Source organism: Cibotium barometz, chromosome 51 (genome assembly GCF_041138505.1).
Source record: "Cibotium barometz isolate CiBa-2024 chromosome 51, ASM4113850v1, whole genome shotgun sequence".
Classification (NCBI taxonomy): Eukaryota; Viridiplantae; Streptophyta; class Polypodiopsida; order Cyatheales; family Cibotiaceae; genus Cibotium; species Cibotium barometz.
In genome coordinates, this window is record NC_141096.1 from 26,536,318 (window position 1) to 26,562,505 (window position 26,188).

Genomic DNA, 26,188 nt, shown 5'->3' on the forward strand with positions numbered 1-26,188 from the left:
TTCAAGACTTTTATGAAATATTTGGACTCCATTAAAAAAGGAAGAAGATAATTTCCGAGTAAAATACAATTGATTTGCAAAAGTTTTTGTGCTCTATAAAAACTTTAACAAGCATGCAAAGAAATGTTTTCTACCAGTTTTATGGGGTTATGTATTTAGAGTTATGGACAATGTGTTAGCACCACCACCAAGCTACAGACATGTGGACATGTTTTATACCCCTTTACTAAGCTTTTATCTTCTCATTGAGATTTTCCAGAAAACACAAGCTTAGTACATTGATGTAATGGGTTATGAAAACCAAAAGATAGGAAAAAATAAATCGTGTTATGAAATGTGCTTATTTGGGCAGCATAATGTTGCACCCCCATGAAATGCTTAAATATATCATAGTATCTTAAAAACCTCTAAAGCAAAAACTTTCCAAACTACTCTAGAATTTTCTAATGAGCCGCTTCTACCCTTGCAACTGTATTCTCATCATTCACATCATAGCGAGTAGTCCATCCATGGGCCACACCTGGATCTCTGTTCACAAACTCTCTACCTGCACATTAGAAAGCAAACAGTCAATCCTCCTTAACATCACCAACTGCTGACACATACATCATTCAGAGAATGCCTGTACGCACAGGTTCTCAGTGAATGCTATTAGCCCTTGAATACAAGGGCAAGGGAAAGGAGGAAGATATGAATGGATTCTTGGTGTTCTCCTTGATAGGGGGGAGTGTTGTACGGAGTTGGCAAAGATGGGATCACTAGGAGAGCAATCACTTGGAAATAAGGCCCAATTATCATACAAAAATGCCATGCTGGTATCACTTCGTTGTTGACTATACCACAGAAAGTTCTCAGTGCTGGGAATTACTGGCCGACCATGCATCATGGCATTGTGGAGTAATGCAAAACTTATGAAGCATGTCTTTTCTTTGGGAGAAAGGACCTAAAGGGAAATCTCTTGAACCCTACCTTTCCACTAATATCTTCATGATGTATTGATTTAGGTCTAGTTGCAGTCATAGCCAAAGGAAGAGCTACATACTTGTGGCAACTCATTACTTCACCAAATGGGCAGAGGCAACAACAACTTCAAAGTGTAATGTAGCCATGGTAATTCATCATTAGAAATATATGTGCAAGGTTTTGGTGTCCCTTAGAGATAGTATCATATCAGGCACGCACAATTTTTTTTTTCAGGAAAGAGATCCTACTATTAGTTACCAAGCAAAACAGTTGTGCTAGCTAAGTATAAATGCAGCTCTTCGCTCTGGAGTGATAATCAAGAAAATTTGAAAAAAGGGGGAAGGATGCTCTTATCCCCTGGCTGGCTGCTTTGGGAGGAGAAGGATACCTTATAGAATGTGTGTGTGTGTGTGTGTGTGTGTGTGTGTGTGTGTTGTGGGGGGGGGGGGGGGGGGGGGGGTACATCCACACAGGTGTTCTATAATGCTAAGTGGGCTCACCACCCCTATCAATGAGAAAAGGACCGTGACGCCAAATCTGCAGGACGGCCTAGTGGCGCTTCTGCATGTGATCGGAGCCACCTTGAAGCTTCCCCCAATGTCAATGGAGGGTATGAATGATATCAAGCCAGATGCTCCAGATGGACTCCACCGCTAAAAGGGTGAGGGTGCCCTCAATGTCCTCGCTATATGCAAGCTCTCCAAATATGTCACACAGCACTACTATTGGAAATCTCCCATCTCTACTAGGAACCGAGAGTCCAATGATCAAAAGCAGGAACTGGAACTAGAACTGCGGAGATACAGTGATAAGAGACCTGCAAGGCAAGCACCCCCCCTGCGGCCTACGGCTCACGGCATTTTGGGGGGGGGGGGGGGGGGGGGTGTTGGGGATGCTAAAATCCTTTGCCATACCTGCTAAGCTTCGGGCGATCCCAAAGGCAATGGCACTGCTAGAACTCCTGAACATGGCCACACCTTGAACAAAATGCCGGCCTACTTCTGATGGCCAGCCAAGTGCCAACCGCCAGGCTCTAATAAGCCAACTACCACAAAAAGAGTGATCTTTTGCAGCCGAAACTGTCCCACAGTCCCTTCCAGAAATTCTGAGAGAAACTACAGAGAGAGGCCCTAAGACTACCATGCTACAGGAGTGCCCTCGATCATAGGAATCTGAATCCTCCAGCTCAGCCGTGTGGTGTAAGTAAAGAAAGGGGTTCCATGAGCCTCCCTCTCTATCAAAGGGATCGTGCCATGTCCACTCTCTTGGATCCCACTAAAGTCACATGACTCCCATAGCCATAACCTCAGTGGAGGGTCAATATGCTCATGGAAACCGATCACCCTCACCCTCTACAAGGTGCATCCACAAAAATCCTCCAAAGGGGACCTGGGACTCTGCTCTGTCAAGTGTGCCATGTGGTCTGATAGAAAAAGTGAGGAAGGCAAAGCTCTCATCAGCGCCATGAACAGCCAAGGGTATGTCATGCCTAGTGAACACACCTACCAACCACTATGTGTGGGGGGGGGGGGGCGTCCGAGATCGGGGCAAGCCACTCCCGAGGAGATGCAAGAGTCAATGTCGACGCTAAGTCTATCCCTACCCCATATCCCAGTGAGGCTCCTCTCCTGGCCTCCACGGGGGAAGCTGTCTCAAAAGAAGCCAATCTCCTAGACTGCAATTGGGCCCATACTCAAAGCTCCCCATGATACGTGTGGGCCGGCCCCTCAATATATGACCACTGGGTGACGGACTAGGGGGTTCTAGATCAAGGGCTGACAGAGGCGCTCCTTTGATAAAGCTGAGAGGGACTACTAAAAGAGACCCTGCTGAAGGGCCACGTGAGGTGGTCCCAAGTTCATAGGCTTTGTCCGGCCTTTTTTGCTGTCACCTCTGGCCCCGTGAATGAACCTGGCCGTGCAAAGCCAAATGGAGCCCAAACACACCTTGAACCCACTCCTCTAGAAATCCTATCTGGCACATCGGCCCCTCCAAAAAGCCCCAGTCCACCTTGTCATAGGCTTTCTCAAAATCAAGAAGGAGAATTATCAAATCATGCTGCCTCAACCTAGCCCAAGCGGCCACCTCCCAAAAAGTGAAGATGTTGTCTAGAATGCTCCAAACAAAACCTGTCTGCATGCCGTGAATTAGGTCAGGAGGAAAGGTTGCAGTCGCCCATGGTGGTGGCTAATGGATTTAGCTAAGATTTTGTATGCAATCTCTAAGAGGGTCCACTGTCAAATCTCCAATCTTTCACCATCCTCCTTGGGAATCAAATGCATCAATTTCTCTGATAGTCTCTTCGGCATGGAGCTCATGGTCATAATCTCATCGAAGGTAGCTTTGAAGCCGCCTTCCATGAGATCCCAATGATGAAGAAATAAGGAAACAAGAAGCACATCCTCTCTAGGGAATTTTCCCCTGGGGAGAGCCAACAGATCCTCCGCCAGCTCCTCTAAAGTAAAGGATGTCAAAAGGAAAGTCCAAAGAGCGAAGGGACTACTTCTCTCGTATGATGCCACCAGACTGCTCATGCACACTCATCACTTGAGAGGGTAGGGAGGCACTCGTGAGTAGGGAACGAAAGAACTTTGTGGCAACGGCTCGCACCTAGGGGGGATCAACCTTTAATGATCCATCCTTGCCTCGCAATCTGCATATACCATCCCTCTGCCTGTGTGGGCCTGTAATCTCAAAGAAAATCTCTAGTGACCCTATCTCCTGCCTAGGTCCAAAAGGAAGCTCTAGCATGGCATGTGTCCAAAGCTTCTGCCGGCTGAACCAGTGAGGAAATCTAGACCCTCTCAAATCTCCTCAATTCTACCTGCATATCTTGAAATCTTGTACGAGGCTATCTGGGATCTGGGTGCTCAAATGTTATCCTGCCTCCATGGGTCCTCTAGGGAGAGAATGGCGAGGCATGATCAGAGAAAGTAGTACCTGCCAGAATACCAACCATGTCACCACGTCTACAGGCACACTCATCCACATAACTTGTCTAATCTTGAAAGTTTAGGGCCTCATGTCAGACCTCAAGAAGTACAGAGGGCTGCGTTCGAACTCTAGTAAATGCCAAGGGTCTTGTCCCCTCTAAGCCAGAATCAACTCCTAGGTGGAGTACTCCAAGCCTGAAACTGTGACTATGCCACCTCTAAGTATGTCCTCCGTCCTCTCTAATATGTTAAAACCACCACCCATGCACCAAAAGTCATCCTGTGGGAGCAACTGACGGTGCTCAAAAAAGTGGCTCTGCTTGCTCTGGTGTTTGATGCATAGAGGTTTAGGAAGCCCACTCTGTCCTCTCTAATCCTAATGATCAACCACTGAGCTAACGAAAATGCATACCCCACCTCAGATCCCAAAGGGGCCAAAAGCATGGGACCAAAAGGTGTGACTCCTACCCTGAAGAATCTTCTCGCAAATGATGGGTACGACCTTCGGATAAATGACGCTCCTAGAGGAAGAAGTCAATAGGTCTACCAACTAGAGTGATGCAGAACCACACAAATACAGACGGGGTCACCGTCTCCTCATAGTGGCAGGGTTACGATTGTTACTATTGCTAGTGGGTTTTGTCAGAATATGCAGCGGAGATGAAGACAAAATCTGAGAACACGAGCAAGTGCAGAAAAAATACAGCAATGAGAGAGAGAGAGAGAGAGAGAGAGAGAGAGAGAGAGAGGCGTGTAACTTTGCTCTATATACACAGAAAATCCCGAAAACTGATACAATGGCATGGGGGCTATGGGCCATTTTATATGGCCAAGAGAGCAATCGGCCTGCATCAGGGACAGCCGACAGGACACAAAAGCCCACGACCAGCATATGTCATCAGTCGGCCAGCAGAAAAAGAGTCGGCCAGCATCTGAGAGGTCCCACGACCAGATCTACAGCAGTCGGCCTCCTCGAGAATGTGAACACATGCAGTCGCCCAGCTACTAGGACATCCTGCCATCACAAGGCAGCCACCCAAGCCATGGAAAAATAGGGAAAAATGGGAAAAAATATGGAGAAAGGGGAAAAATGAGAAAACACCTAATAAGGGAGGGCACACCCACAACAGAGGCCCTAGTGTATATGTATAGACAGTAGATGACTTCTAACACCCCCTCTCAGCTCCTGGCTGTGAAACCAACCCCAGGGAGCTGGAGTGCCACTGGAGCAACGCCTGAGATAGCGACTTCGTGAAGAGGTCCACCGCACTGTCCTCCATCGAACATAACTCTAGCAAGATGTCATCAGCAACGATCTTTTCACGAACAAAGTGCCTCTGGATGACCGTGGGTTCCACCAATGGAAACCCAATCCTGCCAAGGAACCTCTGCAACTTCACCACCTCGCAAGCAGCACCATGAGCAGCCCGGTACTCTACCTCTGTCGACAAGGCAAGAGATCGCTGCCTCTTATTGCTCCATAAAACTGCTCTTGAGCCGAGGGTAAAACCTGTCACCTTAAGTAGATCTCCTCGTGTCTGGATCTCCTCCCCAATCTGAGTCACTCCCAACCATGGAGTCAAACTCCATCCATCAACCCCCCTCCTATGCAAAAGAGTCCAAGATCCTTCGCATGCTGCAGAAACCACAAGATACGCAATCCTGCTCCAAAGAATCATCTGCAAACATGAGCTCAACAGCCTCATCAGGAAGCTCTCGTCCAATCTGGTATACATCAACCAAATCAATGAACCATTTTGCTTCCGAGTCAGAGAGGCACCATACTGCTCACAAAGATCAACAATTGTTACGGTAGGATGCCAAGTCTTGGAAACCAGCTGAAGGACCACTCAAGGCCTTCGGAAAACCTGTAACCAACCCCCTCTGAATCCGGAACCACAAAGCCTGGAGAATGTGCAGCATCCACCTCCTTCTGCAAGTAATCAACTGTCACTTGCCTGGCTTTCCAAGAGGTCCCCGTGGAAAGAATTCCTCATCTACAGGAGTTTCTTTGTCCCGAATACTACGAGACACCAAAGCATAAGTTACTTGTAAAGTTTCCTCCGACTGACGAACACAAGAACTACCAACATCTGTACTGGAAAGTTCTTGCCAACTACTACCATCAACTCGCAAGCTATCCTCCATCTGGTCCCGGAAGCCTGCACCCTGCAGCGTATCCACACTTAAGTAGCCATTACCAGACTGCCACTCATCACAAAAACTGAGGACCTGGGAGAGAGAGAGTGCTGAAAGTTTGTAAACTCCATTCTCCACTCCACCTTCCCAAACTACCTGGCTTGTCCCAGAGAGCAACAAAATGCTCATCAAAATCCACCCGTATGCTAGTCTTGCAAACCTGATGCACTGACAACAGATAAAAACCAAGTGATGGAACATACAACACCTGGGAGGAATGCTTCCCCCCTCTGCCATCGAGAACTATCTCCAACCTGCCCTCACTGTGAACTGGGATAGTGGATGTATCCCAGTAAGAATAAGAATGTGACCAGAATACCTACAGAGATCTTGTAAATCTGAACGGGAAGGAGTCATGTGCCTGGAAGCACCACTATCTAGAATCCACTCCCAAGTATTCGTTAGCAGCGAGTCCTCCAACGTCCTCCCTGCCCGAAGAAAATGAAACATCGGTGTCCATCACCTCCAGGCGCACAAATGCTGGAGTCTTCACAGTTGCTGCTGAGGATTCTTCACCCTTCTCGGTGTTCCGCTTGGGACACTGCCTCCAATAGTGGCCTTTCTCGCCACAATCATTACAGTAACTCTCTGCCTTTAGTTTCTCGTGGTCTACGTCAGACATCTTCTCAGAAGACTTCTCCAATGAAGCCTTCCCTTTGCCCTTGTTGTTTTACGGCCTTTCGACCGTTGGCCAGTTAAGGCCTCCAAACCTCTGCCCCTGTGGAGGGTTCGTGAATCTTTCCTCCTGGTCCAAGACCATAGGCACAAGCTCCTCCTAAGTGATGGTGCTGGGCTTGCCACTGGTAATCAAAGACGAGTAGAATGCTAAGTACTAAGAGGGCAAATGCGACAGCAACGTTATGGCCATATCCTCTGATGATATCTCCTTCCCAGCCTGAAGAACTTCCTGTTGAAGAGCCTGCAGCTTGTTAATGTGCTCCCGCATCGTCGATGACTTTTAGGTTCATAACCCGCATCTGTACTTCCAAGGAAATCCTCTTCATGGGCGATACCCTCTTATAAAGAGAAGCCAAATGCTGCCATATACCTCTGGCGAGCGTCATATGCTTTATATGATTGATTACCTACGGTGTGGAGTTGAGGAAGATGAATGAATGGACCCTGGCATTGACACGATCCCACATCTGTGCCTGTGCCTCCCAGTCCTTACGAATCGACGGTAACTCCCCTTCCTCTACCTCCGGCCATGGAACCCCAACAACAATGAAATCAGCAAGGTCATATGACTCCAAAACAGATTCCATCATAACCTTCCATATGCCGTAGTTATTTCCGTCCAACTGACGGTCCACTGGGAACGTGGGGAGTGCGGGGATCGTCACATGTCTCTCAGCCATCTCAAGCAGATTTGCCATTGCGGGGATGTAACTGAAAAGGATGGGTGGGTGGGAAAAAAAGAAGAACTTAAACCTGCAAGTGGCTGTCCAGCAAATCAGCCCGCCTTGCTTCTCCTCTTCCCGAACAATCCAAAACAGTCCATCAATCAGAAACACAATGGTCCCCCTCTTGCTCACACAATTCCCAAGATCTATCAAGAGCCTAGGGCTCTAATACCATGTCAGAATATGCAGTGGAGATGAAGACAAAATCTGAGAACACAAGAGCAAGTGCAAAAAAAATACAGCAATGGAGAGAGAGAGAGAGAGAGAGAGAGTGAGAGAGGCGTGAAACTCTGCTCTATATACACAAAGAAAATCCCGAAAACTGATACAAGGCATGGGGGCTATGGGGCCATTTTATATGGCCCCAAGAGAGCAGTCGGCCTACATCAGGGACAGCCGCCGACAGGACACAAAAGCCCACGACCAGCATATGTCATCAGTCGGCCAGCATCTGAGAGGTCCATGACCAGGTCACAGCAGTCGGCCTGCTCCAGAATGTAAACACATCAGTCGGCCAGCTACTGGGACATCCTGCCATCACAGGGCAGCCAGCATATGTCATCAGTCGGCCAGCATCTGAGAGGTACACAACGAGATCACATGCAGTCGGCCAGCTACTGGGACATCCTGCCATCACAGGGCAGCCACCCAAGCCATGGAAAAATAGGGAAAAATGGGGAAAAAATATGGAGAAAGGGGAAAAATGAGAAAACACCTAATAAGGGCGGGCACACCCACAACTGAGGCCGTGGTGTATATGTATAGACAGGAGATGACTTGTAAGAGGTTTAGACATTTGTTGGGACATTCATGTGGCCTAGTGTTCATCAACGAGCTCAAAGGAAGGAAAAAAACACCCACACATCTGGAGATCAAGTTCTTCATCCTTGCCTCTGCCTTGTAGACCACAGAATTCATTGTAGTCTTCCTCTAATGTGGAACTACTTCATTGAGAAACTTTACGACATTGCTTGCACTGAAGATCTTGTCTATAGAGCTTCAAAGTTGGAACACAACAGAAAATTCAATGTGGTGTCAATAAAAAGTCAAGTCAAGATGGAGACAAAGAGAAGAGTGAGAGTGAGAAGGGAAAAAAGGGGAGGAACTCCATCAACACCCCCCTCTCTTGGACCCACACAAGCAACAATATCTAACCTAGCTTTATAGTTATGCTTATGCATACAGTTGGGTGAGGGATGAGGAGGAAGTTGGTTGGATTTGATGGAGCATACATCAAGGGGTTGATGAAGCCTACGTCCACAACACGGAAAATAGATTGTGAGCAAGGACTACTTGTCTGAGTGCTCATCTTGTATATAGACTTGTATACAAAGAAGAGATAAGAGATCTCTCAACATTGCTCATCTTGTATACATACTTGTATACAAAGAAGAGATAAGAGATCACTCAAGATGGCTCATGAACAAGCCAAGAGAAGAGAATAAATCACTCAACAAGGCTCTTGAATACATCGAAGTTAGAGGAAGAGAAAACCAAAATGTCAAAAGATTTCATGCTAGAAATGGTGTCGCAAAAATGTATATAAAAAATAAAAAACTTACAATGACACGTGGTTGAATGAGGGCTCACCATTTTTATTAATAGATTATTATAGCCTCATAGCTTCCTGCATTATAATAATCTAACAATTCCGTCTACCTCTCATTGTATTGTGTGTTATCCAATCATAATTGTAATTGATGCTCTCAATTCCCCTAGTTATTCCCATTTATTTTAATTAGGGCTGGGTTTTCATCAATTGGGAACATCAATTCGTGGAGTAAAAAAGAAATTGATAGTACTTTAATCACGATAGCTTGACATCTTTAAACTTTTCTTGATTAATCAAGGTTTAATTAAGCTTAACAGTGACCTTGGTTAGTAATAAGCAAGTTGCTTCATTGTTGCTTTAATTTTCCAGTAAAGCCCAGCTTAATCACATATTGGCCTGAACATATTCTGTTCATTGTGGATGTTTGGCTTGAATTGAACCCAATAGCAAAGTCCTTTAGGATAGAGGAGCCTATTAAAAAACACCTGCTACAATAAAGATGGCTCCACCCCCACCTCTATCACATTGATGGTCCAAAAGTGGATTGACCAAGCTCTGGTTCTCGTTTAACCCTATTTATTCCTTGTCAATACCTTATGAACCCTATCATGCCTTGTCAATAACTTACGTGCCGGCAACCCCTTCCATCTTTAAAACGGCATGAGGATTAAGCTAGTTTAGAGGCCACCCCCATATCCCTCTCGTCTTGGAGGTTTACAGGGGGAAGCTAGTGGAAAGCTGATAGCTTGTCAGCTTTTACCAGCTGACAAGGCCCTCTAGAGGCGCAGACGCCGGAGGGTGCTTTAAGCACTCGCTACCCTCGACACACCTGCTATTACAGGTCAACCACCCCCCACACCACGCCTCTTGAGACTTTTGCAAGGCTAGTCACTCTCGTCTGTGCACTGCTGCCTCTCACTCCAGTCCTGCGCAAACCCACTTGAATTCACCGTCAGTGCTTCTTGAAAACCCTCATTGTCATAATGTAAACCGTTGTAGTGAGCTGGCCCCCAACCTACGTGTGAATGGCGCATGCTTCTGGCACCTCGTGGTAGCAATGAGAGGTCACCATGGCAACAATGAGAGGTGGCCATTCTTTCTTTTGCCTCATGGGTTTGCCTCGAAATATGCACATACTTCCCGGCACCACATGGCAGCAATGAGAGGTCACCATTCTTTTTTTTTGGCTTCCTGGCTTTGCCTTGAAATCTGTGCATACTTCCAGCACCACATGGTACCTACTTCCAGCACCACATAGAAGCAATGAGAGATCACCATTCTTTTTTTTTTGCCTCATGGGTTTGCCTTGAAATCTGTGCATGCTTCTGGCACCACATGGCACCAATTAGAGGTCACTTTTTTTTCCCCCCCCCTGCCTTGGAAATCTGCGCATACTTCTGGCACCACATGGATGATGGCACCAATGAGAGGTCACCATTCATTGTTTTCCCCTCTCATGGCTTTGCCTTGAAATCTGCACATACTTCTGGCACCACATGGATGATGGCACCAATGAGAGGTCATCATTCATTTTTTCCCCCTCTCATGGCTTTGCCTTGAAATCTGCACATACTTCTAGCACCACAGCACCACATGGATGATAGCACCAATGAGAGGTCACCATTATTTTTTTCCCCCCCTCATGGCTTTTGCCTTGAAATCTACGCGTACTTTCGACACCATATGGCACCAATGACAGATCACCATTCCCCCCCCCCGCCCCCCGCCCCCCCCCCCCCCCCCCCCCCCCCCCCCCGCCCCTCATGGCTGCCTGTGTTTAAAGATAGAACAAGTCTGCTTTATCTTTGTATCTATGGATAAGGGTGGTCTCCCAGATAAGCACACCATATGATGTATTTACACGCTCTTTGCTTCAGCCATGAAGGAATGGTTGTAAAAACCAGAAATAGCCCTTTATGCACATAAAGAACATCATGCATGCAAAGCAAAGTGCTTCTCTATGATAATTGTCTAAAGTATTTCCTTCAGTAACTTGTTAAATGATCTCTTGCCACATGTAGACAATAAGCATTGACATGCATCAGCCTACATGACATTAACATAGCACCTATGCATCAGCCTACATGACAATATTGAAAGCACCTGTAGGCACATACCTTCATAAATATAAACATAACATTTGCACTTCTAATGCAAAAATTTTCCAAACCACTCCAGAATTTTCTGATGAGCCTCTGCTGCCTTTTCAACTGCATTCTCATCATTCGCATCATAGCGAACAGTCCAGCCATGGGCCACACCTGGATATATGTTCACAAAACTCTCTACCTGCACATTATTGGAGATGACAGTCATCCTCCTAACAGGGCCACAACACGCATGGGTGTGCACATGCAAGCATGAAGAAAAACTGCTGACTGGTGCTTGAAAAGATGTCAAATTTACCTCTTTTTTGGACTCCAAGATCTCTTGGAACTGTTTTACCAAAGCAGGAGTTGTGTGCTCATCAACTTCTGCCGCCAAAATTGCTAAAGGAATTTTTACATCTGAGAAAAACGTTTATATATGAGATTTTAGCAAAAAGAACTATCAGCATGCACTCCTTGACCGAGGCAAAGTCTTCCCTCTGCAGACCTAAAAGTCTTTTGTTTGAACTTGATCTGACATAACTTTGCCTGTAATATATGGGCTTGACATTTTCTAACCCACTCCCACCCCCGCCTGGGCAAAAATAACACCAAACAAAAAGCTTCTGAAGGTGTTCTTTACCTTTGATGTCATCAACAGTGACGAGAGAAGGATGGCAAAAGACTGCAGCTTTCAGACAATCATCCTTTGCCAACTCCACAGCCACTTTAGCTGGAATATAAAGAAAATTAGAAAGACAAGATCAAGGCCTTGTTTTATAGTTACCAGATCATAAAAACATTTTTAGAAGGGCTCCTCTCTAGAATGTATCAGTATGCATGCAGTAGCTATTGAATCTTTTCAGCTTCAAATTGGCATCAAAATAGCACTCCTATCTCATAAAGCCACTACACATACTAGGGGAACACTTGCATCCGCAAGGCATCCCCAAGGAGATTGTCATTACTGATTCAAACCCTTAGAAAGATCCCACATGCTGGTATAGACTCTAGCAAAGCGAGGAACCTTTTTCCTTAAACCATATGCTACCCGGTTTTTCGGGACACTACTAGTGGACCAAAGGGCTTGGGTTAGAAGGTATTGCTGCATCTTACTAGTATTTTCCTGTACCTAGCAGTGGCAGCCAGGGAGGTGGTGTTTCCAAAACATCAGCATGTGAAAATTTAAGGTTGAAGGTCGAAAGGTTCATAAACCGTGTACAGTGTATTTGTACCTTTAAAACCTTCAAAATTTACGGTTGAAGGTTCATAAATTGCTAATTTTCAGGAGGTTTTAATGCTAATACTTGCAAATTTCCTAAAAATTGCAGAATTTAACTGCACTCCTGTGAAGGTTCATAAATTGCTAATTTTCAGGAGGTTTTAATGCTAATACTTGCAAATTTCATAAAAATTGCAGAATTTAACTGCACTCCTGTGAGACAGGTTTTCAACTAGATGGAGAAAAACTTTTTGTAACATGCGGAAGCTTACAGATAGGATTATACTTTAGATAGTGAATATTCAGCACCTTGGCTCCTGACAATTGCACAATGTAGTGGAAATGAGAGTGCAAGAGGGGGGGGGGAGAGAGAGAGAGAGAAGAGAGACAATAAACACATGTGGTACACCCGATTGAGTCCCAAATACCCTCTGCAGGGCCCCCCACCAAGGATGGTGTATTTGCTTTATTGAATGATGAGACAAAGACTGACTTCTGGAGACCTCCCTTGGCTGTAAACCTTCAGCCTGAAGATGAATATATGCTGGTCGGTGGGTTCTAGAAGCAGTCCGCCTGTTTATTTGCTGCCCACGACTCGTAGTCAGCCATATATAATGGGTGCCTTTCACATGTTGGCTGCCCTTGCTGCTGGTGCTGGCCACATGCTATCCAGGCTGCCTAGCTATGCTGGCCACCTACTAGACTAGCCCCTCCATGGCTGGCTGACTGGCTGGTCAAGGCCTTATGGGCTGGCCGACAGCCAGTCCATGTCCTTAAGGCTGGCTGACTGGCTGCCCAGGCCCTATGGCCTGGCCTCTTCTTGGGCTGGCCACAAAGCCAACCATCGCATATCAAGAAATGGCATGGTCCTATGGCGTCCAATGCCTGTTCCCACTGAGTACTGAATTCCACGGAGTCTGCATACATGTCCTTGTTTCATCTAGTCCTATACCAACAAATCCCATCCGTGTGGATTGGATGGGGACACAGTTCCTTTCCTACTCAAGGCATCGACCATTGGGTTGGCCTTACTCGGAAGATACTCGATCATTCTGTAACATGAGATCGGTAACTTCAATGCTCAGAAAAAACAGCACACTTGTCGCGACGAAATTAACGCACAAAACTGAATATAGATGTGTAGAAAAATAGAGAGAGAGAGGGAGAAGAGGACACAGTATTGGGTCACGAATACCTCTATAGGGCCCCCACCACAAATGGTGTATTTGCTTTTATAAGAATGATGCAAAACTGAAATAAAAGATTGAACCTGAACCTTCTTGGCTGAGATAGATCTCTGCCCTTGACCTTCAATCCTTCACCCCTTCTGCGTTAGCTTGTCCTTGGCTGTCCTAGCCCTTTGTTCAGCTTCAGCACTTGGTGAATGATGAGATAAATGAACTGATTTATGTCTTGGGGTATTTATACCCTCAACAGTATGCAGTCGACTAGCTAATTTTTCCTCCACAAGGTTGCGGTCGAGAAGAAGCGTCGGATGCGTGAAGTGGCAAATGGGAAGCAAACAAGAATGGAAACGACGGCAAAAATCGCATTTGCAAAAAAAAAAACCTTTGCCCTTTTTTTTAAACCTCACTTTACATTTGGACGAAACACCGTTTCGATAGGCAGGTTTCGTTTTGTTTCGAAACATTTCGTACCAGAAACGTTTCGTGCCGTTTCGAGAGCGCAAAACGGATTTTTATGTTACTATGGCCCAGCCCTTCCTTGGGCTAGTGGGCAAGTCCTGGGGCCTGCCTGGCCCCTTGGGGTGGCCCATAGCCTTCCCCATGCCCATAAAACTGTTCTTGGGGCAGCCCTATGGGCTGGCCCCATTCCTACTTGCAAATCCTACTTCTACACAGTCGCCTGACATCTGGTCTCACAAACCAAACATACAGAACAACTGACATCATTCCAGAGGGAGACTCACAGCGCGGACTGGCACTATTTCATGTGCAGGACAATGCACACCTGACCTCGGACGACTAGAATGGAACCCTGGCTGACTCGTCTCGGACTGGGCTCACATGGGACAAGTTTTCCATCCTACATCCTGCACCTTCTGTACAGATATGTCTACGTGGCATCCAAGTGCAGGATGCACACGACATCCCCTTCTGCTTAACTTGACGGAAGCTGCATAGCCTCCAAATAATCCGTCAATAACGCCGGATAGTCGTCGAAAAACTCTCTGTCAAGCCATACCACTTCGTGGGTCCCTCGGTCCTCAAACTTCGTGAGGAACTATCTTTGCCTTCGGCCTGAGCCATGCTTGAAATGGTGCAAAAGGATCTATTCTGGAACCGTAACTTCAGCTTCATCAATAATATCTGGTTCCGCCTCATCTATAATCTCTGAAGGGATCGGACTTGCATATGGCTTTAACCAATTGACGTGGAACGCATCGTGCATAGTCCAACTCAGAGGTAGCTTCAACTTCATTGAAACCTCATTAATATTTCTCTGGATGGAAAAAGGTCCGAAGCTCCTGAAAGACAACTTTGGGCATTGCTTGTGCACCTGCTTCACCCTTTGCTTCATAATCCGAAGATAAACCCAATCCCCTTCCGAAAACTTCATATCCCTTCGGTCTTTATTGGCCTGTCGAGTGTAGGCCTCTTGCGCTTTAGCCAACTTGTCTTTTACAAACTCTAAAATCTCCTGGTAAGACTCCGTCACTCTGTTCGCTTCAGGTACTGAAGACGAGGTCCTGATCAATAGTGACTGGAATGGTCTTCCAAACGCTGCCTCATATGGAGTCCTGCCAATAGCTGAAGAAAAAGAATCATTCAAAATAGCTTGAACTAAAGGCAATATGATTCCCACTTACCTTGCTGATCATGGACATAACACTTCAGCACATCAAAGGCCAACTGGTTGTAGATCTCCGTCTGGCCGTTCGTCTATGGGTAAAATGCACTAGAAAAATTCAATTTAGTACCAAAGTTATCAAACAATGCCCTCCAAAAATGATTAGTAAACTTGGCATCTCGGTTTGACACTATGGTCCTAGGAATCCCGCCAATCGGGTACCAATGCCGAATGAACAACTGGGCAACATCCTCTCAGCGGTCGCATTGGCCCTGCATGGAATAAGCATAACAAATTTGCGAAATCTATCAACTATAGTTAAGCACCAAGTATTACGCTTACTCGGATTGGGAGGCAAATTCGTGACAAAGTCCATCGAAATATCCTGGAAAGGTCCTTCAGGAATTGGCAAGGACTGTAACAACCCTATCTTCTTCCCACGAGGAGCTTTCACCTTTTGACAAATATCACAATATTGTACATATGAAAACACATCTCGTCTCATCTTTGGCCAATAATATTGCCGTTCCAATTTCTCCAAAGTCAAATTCATGCCCCTATGACCACCAATAATGGCGTCATGAGCATCATGGAGAAGAGCTTCCCTGAACGACTTCATGACACACAATCGGCCTTTGTAGAAAAGCCAACCACCGCGTATCAAAAAGTGGCATGGTCCTGTGGCATCCAATGCCTGTTCCCACTGGGTACCGAATTCCTCGGAATCCGCGTACGTGTGCTTCATGTCGTCTAGTGCCGTACCGACAAGGTCGAGTCTAGTGGTCTGAATCCAGCAGTGTTGTCGGTCACTCCATTATGCACTTGGCATTGTCTGAATCCAGCATAATGCCTGATGGTCAGTGTGAACCTCACAGTCACGACCATAAAGGAAATGTTTCCAATGTTTCAAGGCGTGTATAACTGCAAGGAGTTCACAATCGTAGACTGAGTAATTCTTCTCTACGGGCAGTAACGAGACATGTAAGCTACTGGATGACCATTCTGTTGTAATACACCGCCAATTGCGATGTTACTCGCATCAGTGATCACTTGAAATGGCTCGTCCCACGAGACAAGTGCTAAACAAGGCGCTTCTGATAAAGCCACCTTGAGGTTCTTGAATGCCTCCAACGCTCGTGGAGTCATTCGAATCCGTTGCCTTCTTGTCTTTACATCCTTTAGCAAATCGGTGAGATCCGCCGAGAGGTCAGAAAACTTATCTATGTGGGTGGAGTATGCCTGGCATATACCCACAAAGGATTTGATGTCATAAGCTGTCTGACGTACTTCCCAATTGACAATCTTGGCCACCTTAGCCGGATCAGGTCGAATGCCTTCTGCACTAATTATATATCCAAGGTAATGAACCTGGAACAAATAAAATTCCAACTTCTTCTCATTGACGTAGAGTTCGTTGCTTTCCAGCAATTTAAGGACTTTCTCCACATCAATGTCATGCTGCTTAACTGTAGCTGAAAATACCAGTATGTTATCCAAAAATAAGAACACGATTTCCAATTAATTCCTGGAATACACACATCATCATGCGGTTGAATGTAGCTGGGACGTTCGTCAAGCCAAAAGGCATAACCACAAATTCATAGTGGGCCCGTTCCATACGGAAGGCTGTCTTGGGGATGTCCCCCGCCACAATCCTCACTTGGTGGTATCCACTCTTTAAATCGAGTTTCGAGAACACCTTAGCTCCATTTAGCATCTCGAGAATATAATCTATTCAAGGCATCGGGAATCTACTCTTCATAGTCAACTTATCGAGTGCACGATAATCGACACACAAACGAGAAGACCTTTTTTCTTGACAAACAAGATCGGTGCTGCAAATGGCGACACACTAGGACGGATGAAGCCAGATTGCAACAATTCTTGGAGTTGGCAGTCCAAGTCCGATTCCATTGCCTTGGAAAGGCGATATGGAAACTTTCTCGAGGGTTCCGAGCCTGGGAGGACATCAATCTTGTGGTCCTCCGGTCTGGACGGGGGGAGCTGGGAAGGGAGATTGTCCCGAAGAAAAATCTGCTAGAACTTTTCATGGAGAGCCAAATACTTCTCGAAAGCACTGGCCACCGTGTGGGCAGTCTGGATGTATATCTTCACACAATGTGCGCCTTTCCTGATTGCTCGTTTAGCCTGCAAGTGGCTTATGAGCGGAAAGTTCGGAATTCCTGGCTCACACTTAATGGTCACTGGGGTGTTTGGCACTAATCTGGAAAGTGTGCTTGTCCCACTTGACATCAGGAAGAAACTTGTGAAACCACTGAATGCCCAGTATTATGTCTGCTCCTACAAGAGGGGCAACCATAAAATCACGCACAAACTCTATGCCCTGAATAAGGACCAGTTTCTACTCCAGATCCTGCACCTGTTTGTGCATATATGTCCACATGGCATCCAAGTGCGGGATGCACATGACTTTTTTTACAAATGCTGTGAGGTCTACTAGAGAACTAGGGGAAATCTGCATCTAAGTGGAGAGCCGATTGTCGGTGCCACATGGACGGACATACTAAACCTAATTAATTATTATGTGCCAAACCTAATTGTGTGCCGGTTTCGGGTTAGTTCTGTTGTGCCCTGTTGTGAGCCCTAGTCTCAAGAAGTTCCAAGTCAGTTGCCATTAGCGTGCGTTGGTAAGTCCACGTAGTCTTCCATGTGTGAACCCTCGCAAAGTTTTATAACCGACTTGGAGTTCATATATGTACAGATGTCTGAAAGCTTTATTAGGCCATGTGCTGGGCACCAGACATCAGGTCACATCCAGTGCTTGAAAAAAACATTTCTTAAAACCAGGTAACAATGTTTTAAAAACCAAGTAAAATAGAGGCAATCTTCAAAGGTTTACGGGTCTTTACAGTTAAAAGAGAAAAGAAAACCTATTATAACTAAATTGCATAAAAAACTATCCTTGTAAAACAAAGATAAGGATAAATTTCAGCCAGGATTTTTGGGGAAAAAAACACTAAATGCCAGTTCTCTCTCTCCCTCTCTCTCTCTCTCTCTCTCTCTCTCCCCCCCCCCCAACCCCCCCCCCCCCCCCCCCCCCCCCTTCTATTAGTTGAAAAAGACCGCCTAGAAGAGGCAAAGTACAAACACTGCTACAGCAGTAAAAGAAACACAACTTAGAGGAGCACTTCCTCCATGGATGGCTGCTCTCGAGAAAGGCTACTTTGCTAATACAAAGATAGAATGCCACACTAGGACCTACTCTACCTCCCAGCCTCCAAAGAGGAGGGGCAGCATCCAACTGCAGAAAGGGTCCTCCAGCATTCCAAGGATACACAAGGGTCGTCTCATGCATGGAAGGGAGGGAGAGGGAGGGGGGCACAAAATAGAGAAACGAAAAAAAAACAGGAAAAACACAGGAGAAAAAAGGGGAGGGCGAGGAGAGAAAGCAGAGGAAACAGGGGGGGGGAGAAGGAGCTCAAGGCGGGAGGCTGCCAGGGATGTGCAGGTAGGGGCTGAGAGGGGGAGGGGGGGAAGCTGCTGTGGGAGGAGAGCGGGAGCTCCAGTGTTTTCCTTTGGCTCATTTGATAAATGCCAGGTTTTTCAAGCACTGTCAAGCAGATTTGGGCAGGCCAGACAGCATAAGCTGTCGGGAAGGTGGCCAGGCATCGGGCAGCAGATGGGCAGGTTGGGCAGCCCAAAATCAGGTTGAGATCCGGGAAACAGATACTGCTGGGGTCAAGCCGGCCAACCGGCAGAAGGGGTGCATTTGTGCCCTATAAAAAGAGCACACCTGACCCCCAGCTCATGGGGCAGGGCCCAAACATCAGCAGGAGGATCCAGGAGGCATCAAAGACCAAGACATCATACAAAGGCAAATGCATTGCTATAGGAAAATGCAGTACAAGGGTATTCCAGAGATTGCAATAGACAGGTTGTTTTGCCAAGAAACAGTTTGAAGAAGCATGACCAGGTTTTGGTTAGTCTAGATAACAGAGTCATGAAGGAAAGGAAGGAGACATCATAAGGTCAAGGAAAGAAGTTACCTCCCCAACAAAACCCGACTGCTCCAACGGACTGCAGACCCTTGCTCTTTAGAACCTCTATTAGTGTTCTGGTATCTTCAACCGAGTCCACCTAGAATGACAGAAATCTAGACCATTACAGATTCATGGTTCAATGCACAACACTGGACACACAGGACTGTAATTACATAGTTGAGCACTCACAGGTTGATGATTCTTCAGCCAATCAAGACCCGAAACCTGGCTACTGCCTGGAACAAAGTGGTCTTTGTTAAAGAAGTCCGGGACAACCACAAAATATCCAGCAGCAGCTGCAACATTGTCTGCCAATTTCCTGTCACATGTAGCATGTTTTACAGCTCAAAAAGCAAAGTGCATGATGAGATCTCATGTCAACTTGCATATAAAACACATTGAGGCTGGTTACTGAATAAAAGATTTTGGAATAGTTTTTTTTTCTTTGGGTTGACACCCCTGGGGCATAAACACAGGACCAAAACATATCAATTTTGTACAGAATGTAGAACATCTCCTCAAGTTAATTAAACCATATTTGAACCCTGATGAGCTCTCTCAGCAACTCCTAATTACTCTTCGCCACTTTCTTTAATCCAGCCTGAATGCAATCAAAGGATGCATGTGAAAAAGGAGACCTCTGCATACCTTAAAAGTGGAGCTTCAAAACCTTCAAAACAAAACAAAAAAACCAAATTTTTTTTAAAAAAAAAAAACCCACCAATGTTAACGGTGTATTGAAATTATAACGCTATGAAAGTTCTAGTAATTGTGTGCTAAGCCAATAAAATTAATTGTGTGCCAAACATTTCTCTGTGATTGCTTTTGCATTTTACTGGTTCATCGTTATCATTAAAAGTTAATCATCTTTTCAAATGGCATCCATAATTAGCTTAATTGTACTATATGTACGCCTATGATCATTGATTTCAGCATGCTGTCTCAAGTAGAGCCTTTTATGCGTCTGTAGGACTACGATAAGATGGCCTTTTGAAAATAAATCATGATTAATTTTGAGGATTAGGGTACAGCTTACCGAATATATCAGAGATGAGGATGACTGCAGCTTTGGCCGGGGAAGGGGGCTGGACCACATAAGAGAGAAATGGACCAACGGCGTCCTCTTTGCCTGCGCAGGCATGCTGAGAGGGAGGGGCAGGCACGCAGCACTGTGGGGCAGCCATGGTGATGGATAGATGGCTAATGAGCTGAAGATTCAAGGGACGTAAACCGTGTTACGAGCACGAAAGCAGACACACAGGACTAGAAAGCAGCGCTTGCTTTTTTGAACAATCTAGAATTTTTTTCCCTTATATAAAATTTTTCAAAAGCATTTCTTTTACACGTTTTGCCCATGTTCCTTTTCGCTCTTCCATGTCATGCGTGACACGTGCATGGAAAAAGGAGCAAAAGTAATTCAAAATTCCAATCTATTTCTCTCTCTTTCTCTCCCTCTCTCATCTCTTCTCTATATTATTTTAAGGAAGAGTTTCATAAAGTCGCCACATGGCAAGAATTTGGAGGTTCTAAAAAGGGAGGAGGAGGTTTGAATAGAATTTGATTTTGGAAGCCTCAAAGGTTGGAAAAGGGAGGAGGAGGTTTGCATAGAATTTGATTTTGGAAGCCTCAAAAGACGTGCATGTTCCCAACTAGTCCTATCAATTATTATGTTCCTCTATATCCAACCCTTAGTTGACACATAGCACCACTCCTTTTCCAGGAGCATAATAACATGGAACACTATGAGTTTTCAACTTGCATGACTTATCTACAAGTAAAGGAAGTTGGAATGGAATGTAGCTCTTAGAGCCACGTCCCACTCTGGGTTTACTGGGGTAGTGTGGTGGTCTTACATCCCACTATCTTCATGTCCCACCATAAAAATTAGTGGGGGCTCGTACTATTCCTACAAATCTTCTAAAAAACACAAGGTTTTGTAGGGGCTAGGGATCTTTCCACTTTTTTTGGTAAGAGAAATGGCTAAGATTCCACGTGCACATACTTGATATATAACCTTTTACCTCTTCCTATTTTTGTGGAAGGTTGTGGGTGGGACACATATATAGTGGGGGGAGGCCTTCCCCCCACTAAATTGAACACAGCCCCCACTAAACCTTGGTGGTGCGTGGCTCTTAGTGGATTGAGAATGCTCTACAGTTTTTTAGGAGGAAAGGACCTTCCAAATATTTGTATTTCGTAGGATGGGATAATGGTGTGCTTTATTAAGAGACAAAGAACCTCAACATATAGGTTACGTCTAATCGAAATATATTTTTTTAGTAGGAAGATTAAAGCAATCTATATGTTTCTATAGTTTTGTTTTTAACTTTTTTTAAACAATTATATTACTAAATTATACTTTATGTACACACATACTCTCAAGCCTCAAGATAAGACAAGCCTTAGCATGATCTCCATGCCCATTCATAGAAGCAAACCCTAACTTGACTAAGGAAAACAATTAAGGAGGTAATAGTGAGAGCTTGATTAGAAATAAGCAAGATAGGAAATGATTAAGATAGCATAAAGTAGTACCAACTACATATTGGGAACTTCTTGTGTATGAACCAACAAGTCCACCACAAACCCACACTCTTGCTCATATCCTTTTGGTAACACCCATTGTCCCTAACCGGCTTCACTTGCCCTAAGGTTCTAGCCTTCTTTCAACAACTGGCCTCAAACATGGCAAATGGTGGCATGTATCGTCATGCTACCATGAACTTTTCAAACTTCTTGTCTTCTTACAGATTGCTTTATATCTCCACCTCGATCCATTGATCCTTACTAAACCGTTGATTTTTGGACTCAATCCACTTGATTCTTTCCATTATGATAAGCCAACTAAATACACTCTCAGCCCCTTTACAAAAATTATCATCTTCGATGACCAATTGAAAGAACTTTAACTTATCCAAGATAGTTCCCTTTTCCAAAAAAAAGATGCCATTATGCTAACTTTGGCTTCTCTATCACTTGATCAACTCAACTTAATTCTTTTTCATGCCACATTCATGCTACCAAAGTTTAGCTTAAGGGGGAAATAGCTTACTATTTCCTTTCGACATGTACATCCCATACTATGTAGTCCACATAATTTTATCCAAATAAACTTGGAATTTTTAACAATTTAGGAGAACTCCAATGACTTTTCTAACATTAGATCACTCACTCTATAGAAGTGTGTGCAATGGACTTTTCCCAAATCCTACTATTGCTACTTGCCCACCAAAGAAATAAAGTGGATCGAAACTTAGTTAAACCAAAGTCTTGAATTTTTAAGTTTAGAAATTGTAACTAACAAAATCATACTTTTGGTCTCTCTAGTTCTTAGATCATATTACGAATTTTGGAAAATGTCTATACTTTAGTAATTTTGAATTTATAGGAATCCTATTAACTTTTGATCTGTCTAGGTCTTAGATTGTATTATGTATTATGGAAAATGTGTATACTTTAATAATTCTGAATTCGCAGGAATTCTATTAACTTCAAGAATTTCAATTAGACATTCCAAAAAAGTTGTGATTAAGTTAAATCAAATCATCATATTTATTATATTGCCATGATTTAAATACTATACTCATTTATGATTTTCTATATCTAAATAAGAAAATAGTGTAAATCATAAATGTTGGTGTTTATAAGAATTATTTCAGGTAAAGCTGTGTACGTAAATGTATTATTTAATAATAAAGATTCCTACACCTTAAATACACATGGTTACAAGAGATCGTTCAAAAAAAGAACAAAAAAAAAAGAACTAATCTGGAGAATTATAATCGTCACTACAACACAATGGAGGATTAGCTGGGCAACAATGATGGGACATCACCCGCGCTCGACTATCTGCCCGTCTATAGACGAGATAGTGGTCGGGTCATTAGCCTAGCCGGTCTAGGATAGTAGTCGGGTTAGTAGCCCTCTACAGCCTAGTGTTTTTAAAAAACAGAAAGCAAAAATAAGTTTTTTTTTTTGCTTTATTGTTTTTGGCTCACACTTTCTTGGTTCCCAAGAGGACGAGGTCGATCCTGATGATCTGATTAGGGTGAGCTAAGAGAGTTAGGTGGAGTTTACAAGGATGGTGACAAAGGAGTAAGGTGAGTTGAATGACATTATAATTTAAAATAAAGGAATACGGACCTTATATAATCAAAGAGGGGAAGATGAGACCATTAAACAAATCCATCATTGCTTATATATGAATCGAAATGCAGCCTACGGTAAGGTTTTTTTGTATCAAGAGTAGACCCTTAGGAATAAGGGGCTGTTGCATGGCCACCTTCTATAATAGAACTAGTCGTTGACAGTCCAGCTAAATAAAGAAAGGGCTCTTACATGCGTGAGTGGGGGAAGAGGTAGATGCTCAAGAGCTAGGAGAGTAGCGTAGAGGATAGAGGTGAAGGGTTGTGAGAGAGGCATGGGAATTCTAAGAGAGAGCTCTATGGAAGCTTGTTTGTGATCGTTTTGGTTTTGGGAAAAAGAAAACGCAAGATTTGATTGAGGATCTTCGGTCTACGCAGAGCAGAGAGAGTGCAAGGGGTGACATAGGATCTTGTAGGAGGTTGGTGCCCTAAGATATCTAAGAGTTGCATCTCTGATTAGAACTTGGGTGCGTCCAAGGCTTTGCTCGATTGTTCTTGTTGTGGTTGAGAGTGAAGGCATGTAGTGTGGTTGAGAGTGAAGGCATGTAGTGTGGTTGCAGAGCCCTTTGTTACTAGTGCTTGTGGAATTAAAGAAAAGGCTTGAAGAGCTCTTGGTGGGATAATCTTTTGGTGGATCCCTTTGTTTCCTTTTGTGTACTATGTGAACCCCATGTCTTAGGGTTGTTGAGATAGTCTCTTTTATGTTCTATATGTAGAAGGGATTTTTTAATGGTTTTGATTTGATGAGTTATTTATTCTCTAGTCTATGTTGTGCTATTTGAGATTGCTAAGAGAAATCATGTGTGAGTAAAGATCTGAGGATTGCTAAGTTAGGTATGTGTTAGAAAGCTTTAATTTGGAGTCAGTAGGGTTTGACAGAGTCAACTTGGAGTCAGTTGTGTGTTTGGGTTAGTCAACTGATACTATTGAAAGGTGGATCTTGACTTGTTTGAAGCTTGTGGAGTCTGGTTTAACAATTTGATTATAGTCGGCTGATAGGTTATGGGCTGGATTGTGGTCTAGGTGTCAGCTGAGTGTTGTCTCAGGTCAGCAAGGTGTAAGCTATTGTCAACCTTAGGTCTATGGAATTGAGTCTTGGTGGGATTTGAGGTATTTAAGGGATTGGAGGTGTCAGCAGACATTGGGGTGGTGAGATCTGACTCAGGGCTGAATCAGCTGGGTCAACAAGGTCAGATTTCAGTCATAGCAGAGGGAGTCAGGCAGGGTAGAGTTGATAGGATGAGTGAAGTTATGAAGTAAGGTTTTTTTGAAGCTAGTTGAGGCTAGAGGAACTTTGAGGAAGCTTGGCGGACATAATTCTTACTAGGGCTAGCAACAACGGTTTTTGATTCAGTTCTCAGTCACAGTAGCTAATCAGTTTGTGTTAGTTGGGAGTGTTACTAGTCAGCTCGAGATCAGTGCTATTGGAGGTCAGGGACGGACTTGGGAGGATAGCTAGAGGAGTCTGATGAATCAATTTGAGGCATTTAGAGAGTATTCAGGTGCTCAACTGTGTTATGTGAGTGAACTTTCTTGAGAATTTAATTATATTTATTCAATAAAAATTATAATTAAAGATGAGAGTACATGAATATCTCTAAACAATTAGAGAAATATAAAGAAAATAAATTTATAACAAAAATAGCATATTTATGGATAAAGATCCCCAAAAAGTAGGTCAATTTTTACATACGGTTTAATTTAGCAAAACGGCCCGCAATGAGTTGTAGACCAGGCCTATTCTCGTAATTTTAAGTATCAACTTGACTATATTTTGAAGAAAAACTAGCAGGGTTGTGCACATGGTACATTAGATCATACATTACTTGTAAAATGTGTTTGGCAAGTCCTACCAAAACCATCAATAACAAAGTATGCATGTTGTTAAATATATTTCTTTTTTTCTTCCAAAAAATAATAACAGTTGATAAGAAGCATACCCGTCATACCAAAAGCCCGATATTATTGTTAAGATATCAACCATCTCGATCCATTGTCTTATATTCATGCCATATTCACTAATGCTCACACTCTCTCCAACTATACTAGTTATCCACCATCACACAATGTTAGCAGCTCACAACTACTAACACCGAGACAGCAATCATCAGTACTAACCCATACTCAAGACCCCAGAGGGTGATCAAACACATCAAATCAGTGCCTCTTTCCCGAGAAAACAGCTGTCGTCTAGTGTGTGGTTGAGAAACCCTTCTCAGTAATTACTCACCCCATATCACCACCATCACGTCCCAGCCATTCCGGCTTATGAGCACAAAGCTCGTCAATCTCACCAACCTACATAAGGTTGTCCATTCAAACACACTACAAGTTAGCAACACATGCTAAAAGTCCACGACAGCACTTTTAGCAACACATGCTAAAAGTCCACAATAGTACATAAGTAATAAATCTAATACTTATTTCCAGCTATCCCTAATTTCATATATCCTACACATGGAATATTCATAATCACCCAAGTGCTATGCTACGAACATCGTGGTAATTGGGCGTCCCCAATTAACCACAGAAAGATGGACGGACATTGGCTGCAAGTTGCAGGCATGTACTTGTATACAGGGAGTTAAGACAGGCTGAGACAGGCAAACGTCTACAGGGAGTATTAATTCTCTTATTATTTTCCTTATATGGTTAACTATTTCATGAGAGAGAGAGAGAGAGAGAGAGAGAGAGAGAGAGAGAGAGAGAGAGAGAGAGAGAGAGAGAGAGAGAGAGAGAGAGAGATTAATCATGGTTTGTAAGAATTACAAGTTCCTTGGATGAAGCTCTTTTCTTTCTATGTTCTCTTTTCTCCTCTGATGAGAAGATGTATGATTGTATCAAATTCCTTCATACCTTAATAAATCATTGA

General features: G+C 44.1%; 1 protein-coding gene and 1 long non-coding RNA gene across 2 annotated transcripts; both read right to left on the bottom strand.

Annotated features, from left to right (window-relative positions):
• Positions 1-308: 308 nt before the first annotated feature.
• Positions 309-20,467, bottom strand: LOC147609474 (endo-1,3;1,4-beta-D-glucanase-like). Its single transcript, XM_086787734.1, has 8 exons — positions 20,208-20,467; positions 19,820-19,841; positions 19,361-19,490; positions 19,178-19,268; positions 11,781-11,870; positions 11,457-11,557; positions 11,168-11,339; positions 309-547 (listed from the first exon to the last, which is right to left on the bottom strand). The coding sequence occupies exons 1-7, from the start codon at positions 20,353-20,355 to the stop codon at positions 11,199-11,201; spliced, it is 723 nt and encodes a 240-aa protein (XP_086643860.1). The 5' UTR covers positions 20,356-20,467; the 3' UTR covers positions 309-547; positions 11,168-11,198.
• On the bottom strand, positions 5,773-7,958 carry LOC147609475 (uncharacterized). The gene is made up of 2 exons (XR_015264246.1): positions 6,559-7,958; positions 5,773-5,854 (listed from the first exon to the last, which is right to left on the bottom strand). It is a non-coding gene; the product is annotated as an uncharacterized LOC147609475 (long non-coding RNA).
• Positions 20,468-26,188: the final 5,721 nt, after the last annotated feature.

What these genes read in the sequence shown, in the direction of transcription:
- LOC147609474 (XM_086787734.1), bottom strand. Translation starts at nt 20,355, where the DNA reads ATGGCTGCCCCACAGTGCTGCGTGCCTGCCCCTCCCTCTCAGCATGCC. An exon ending in CCTCATCTCTGATATATTCG is followed by an intron (nt 19,842 to 20,207) that starts GTAAGCTGTACC and finishes TTTGTTTTGAAG; the next exon opens with GTTTTGAAGCTCCACTTTTA. An exon ending in CACTGTTGATGACATCAAAG is followed by an intron (nt 11,558 to 11,780) that starts GTAAAGAACACC and finishes CGTTTTTCTCAG; the next exon opens with ATGTAAAAATTCCTTTAGCA.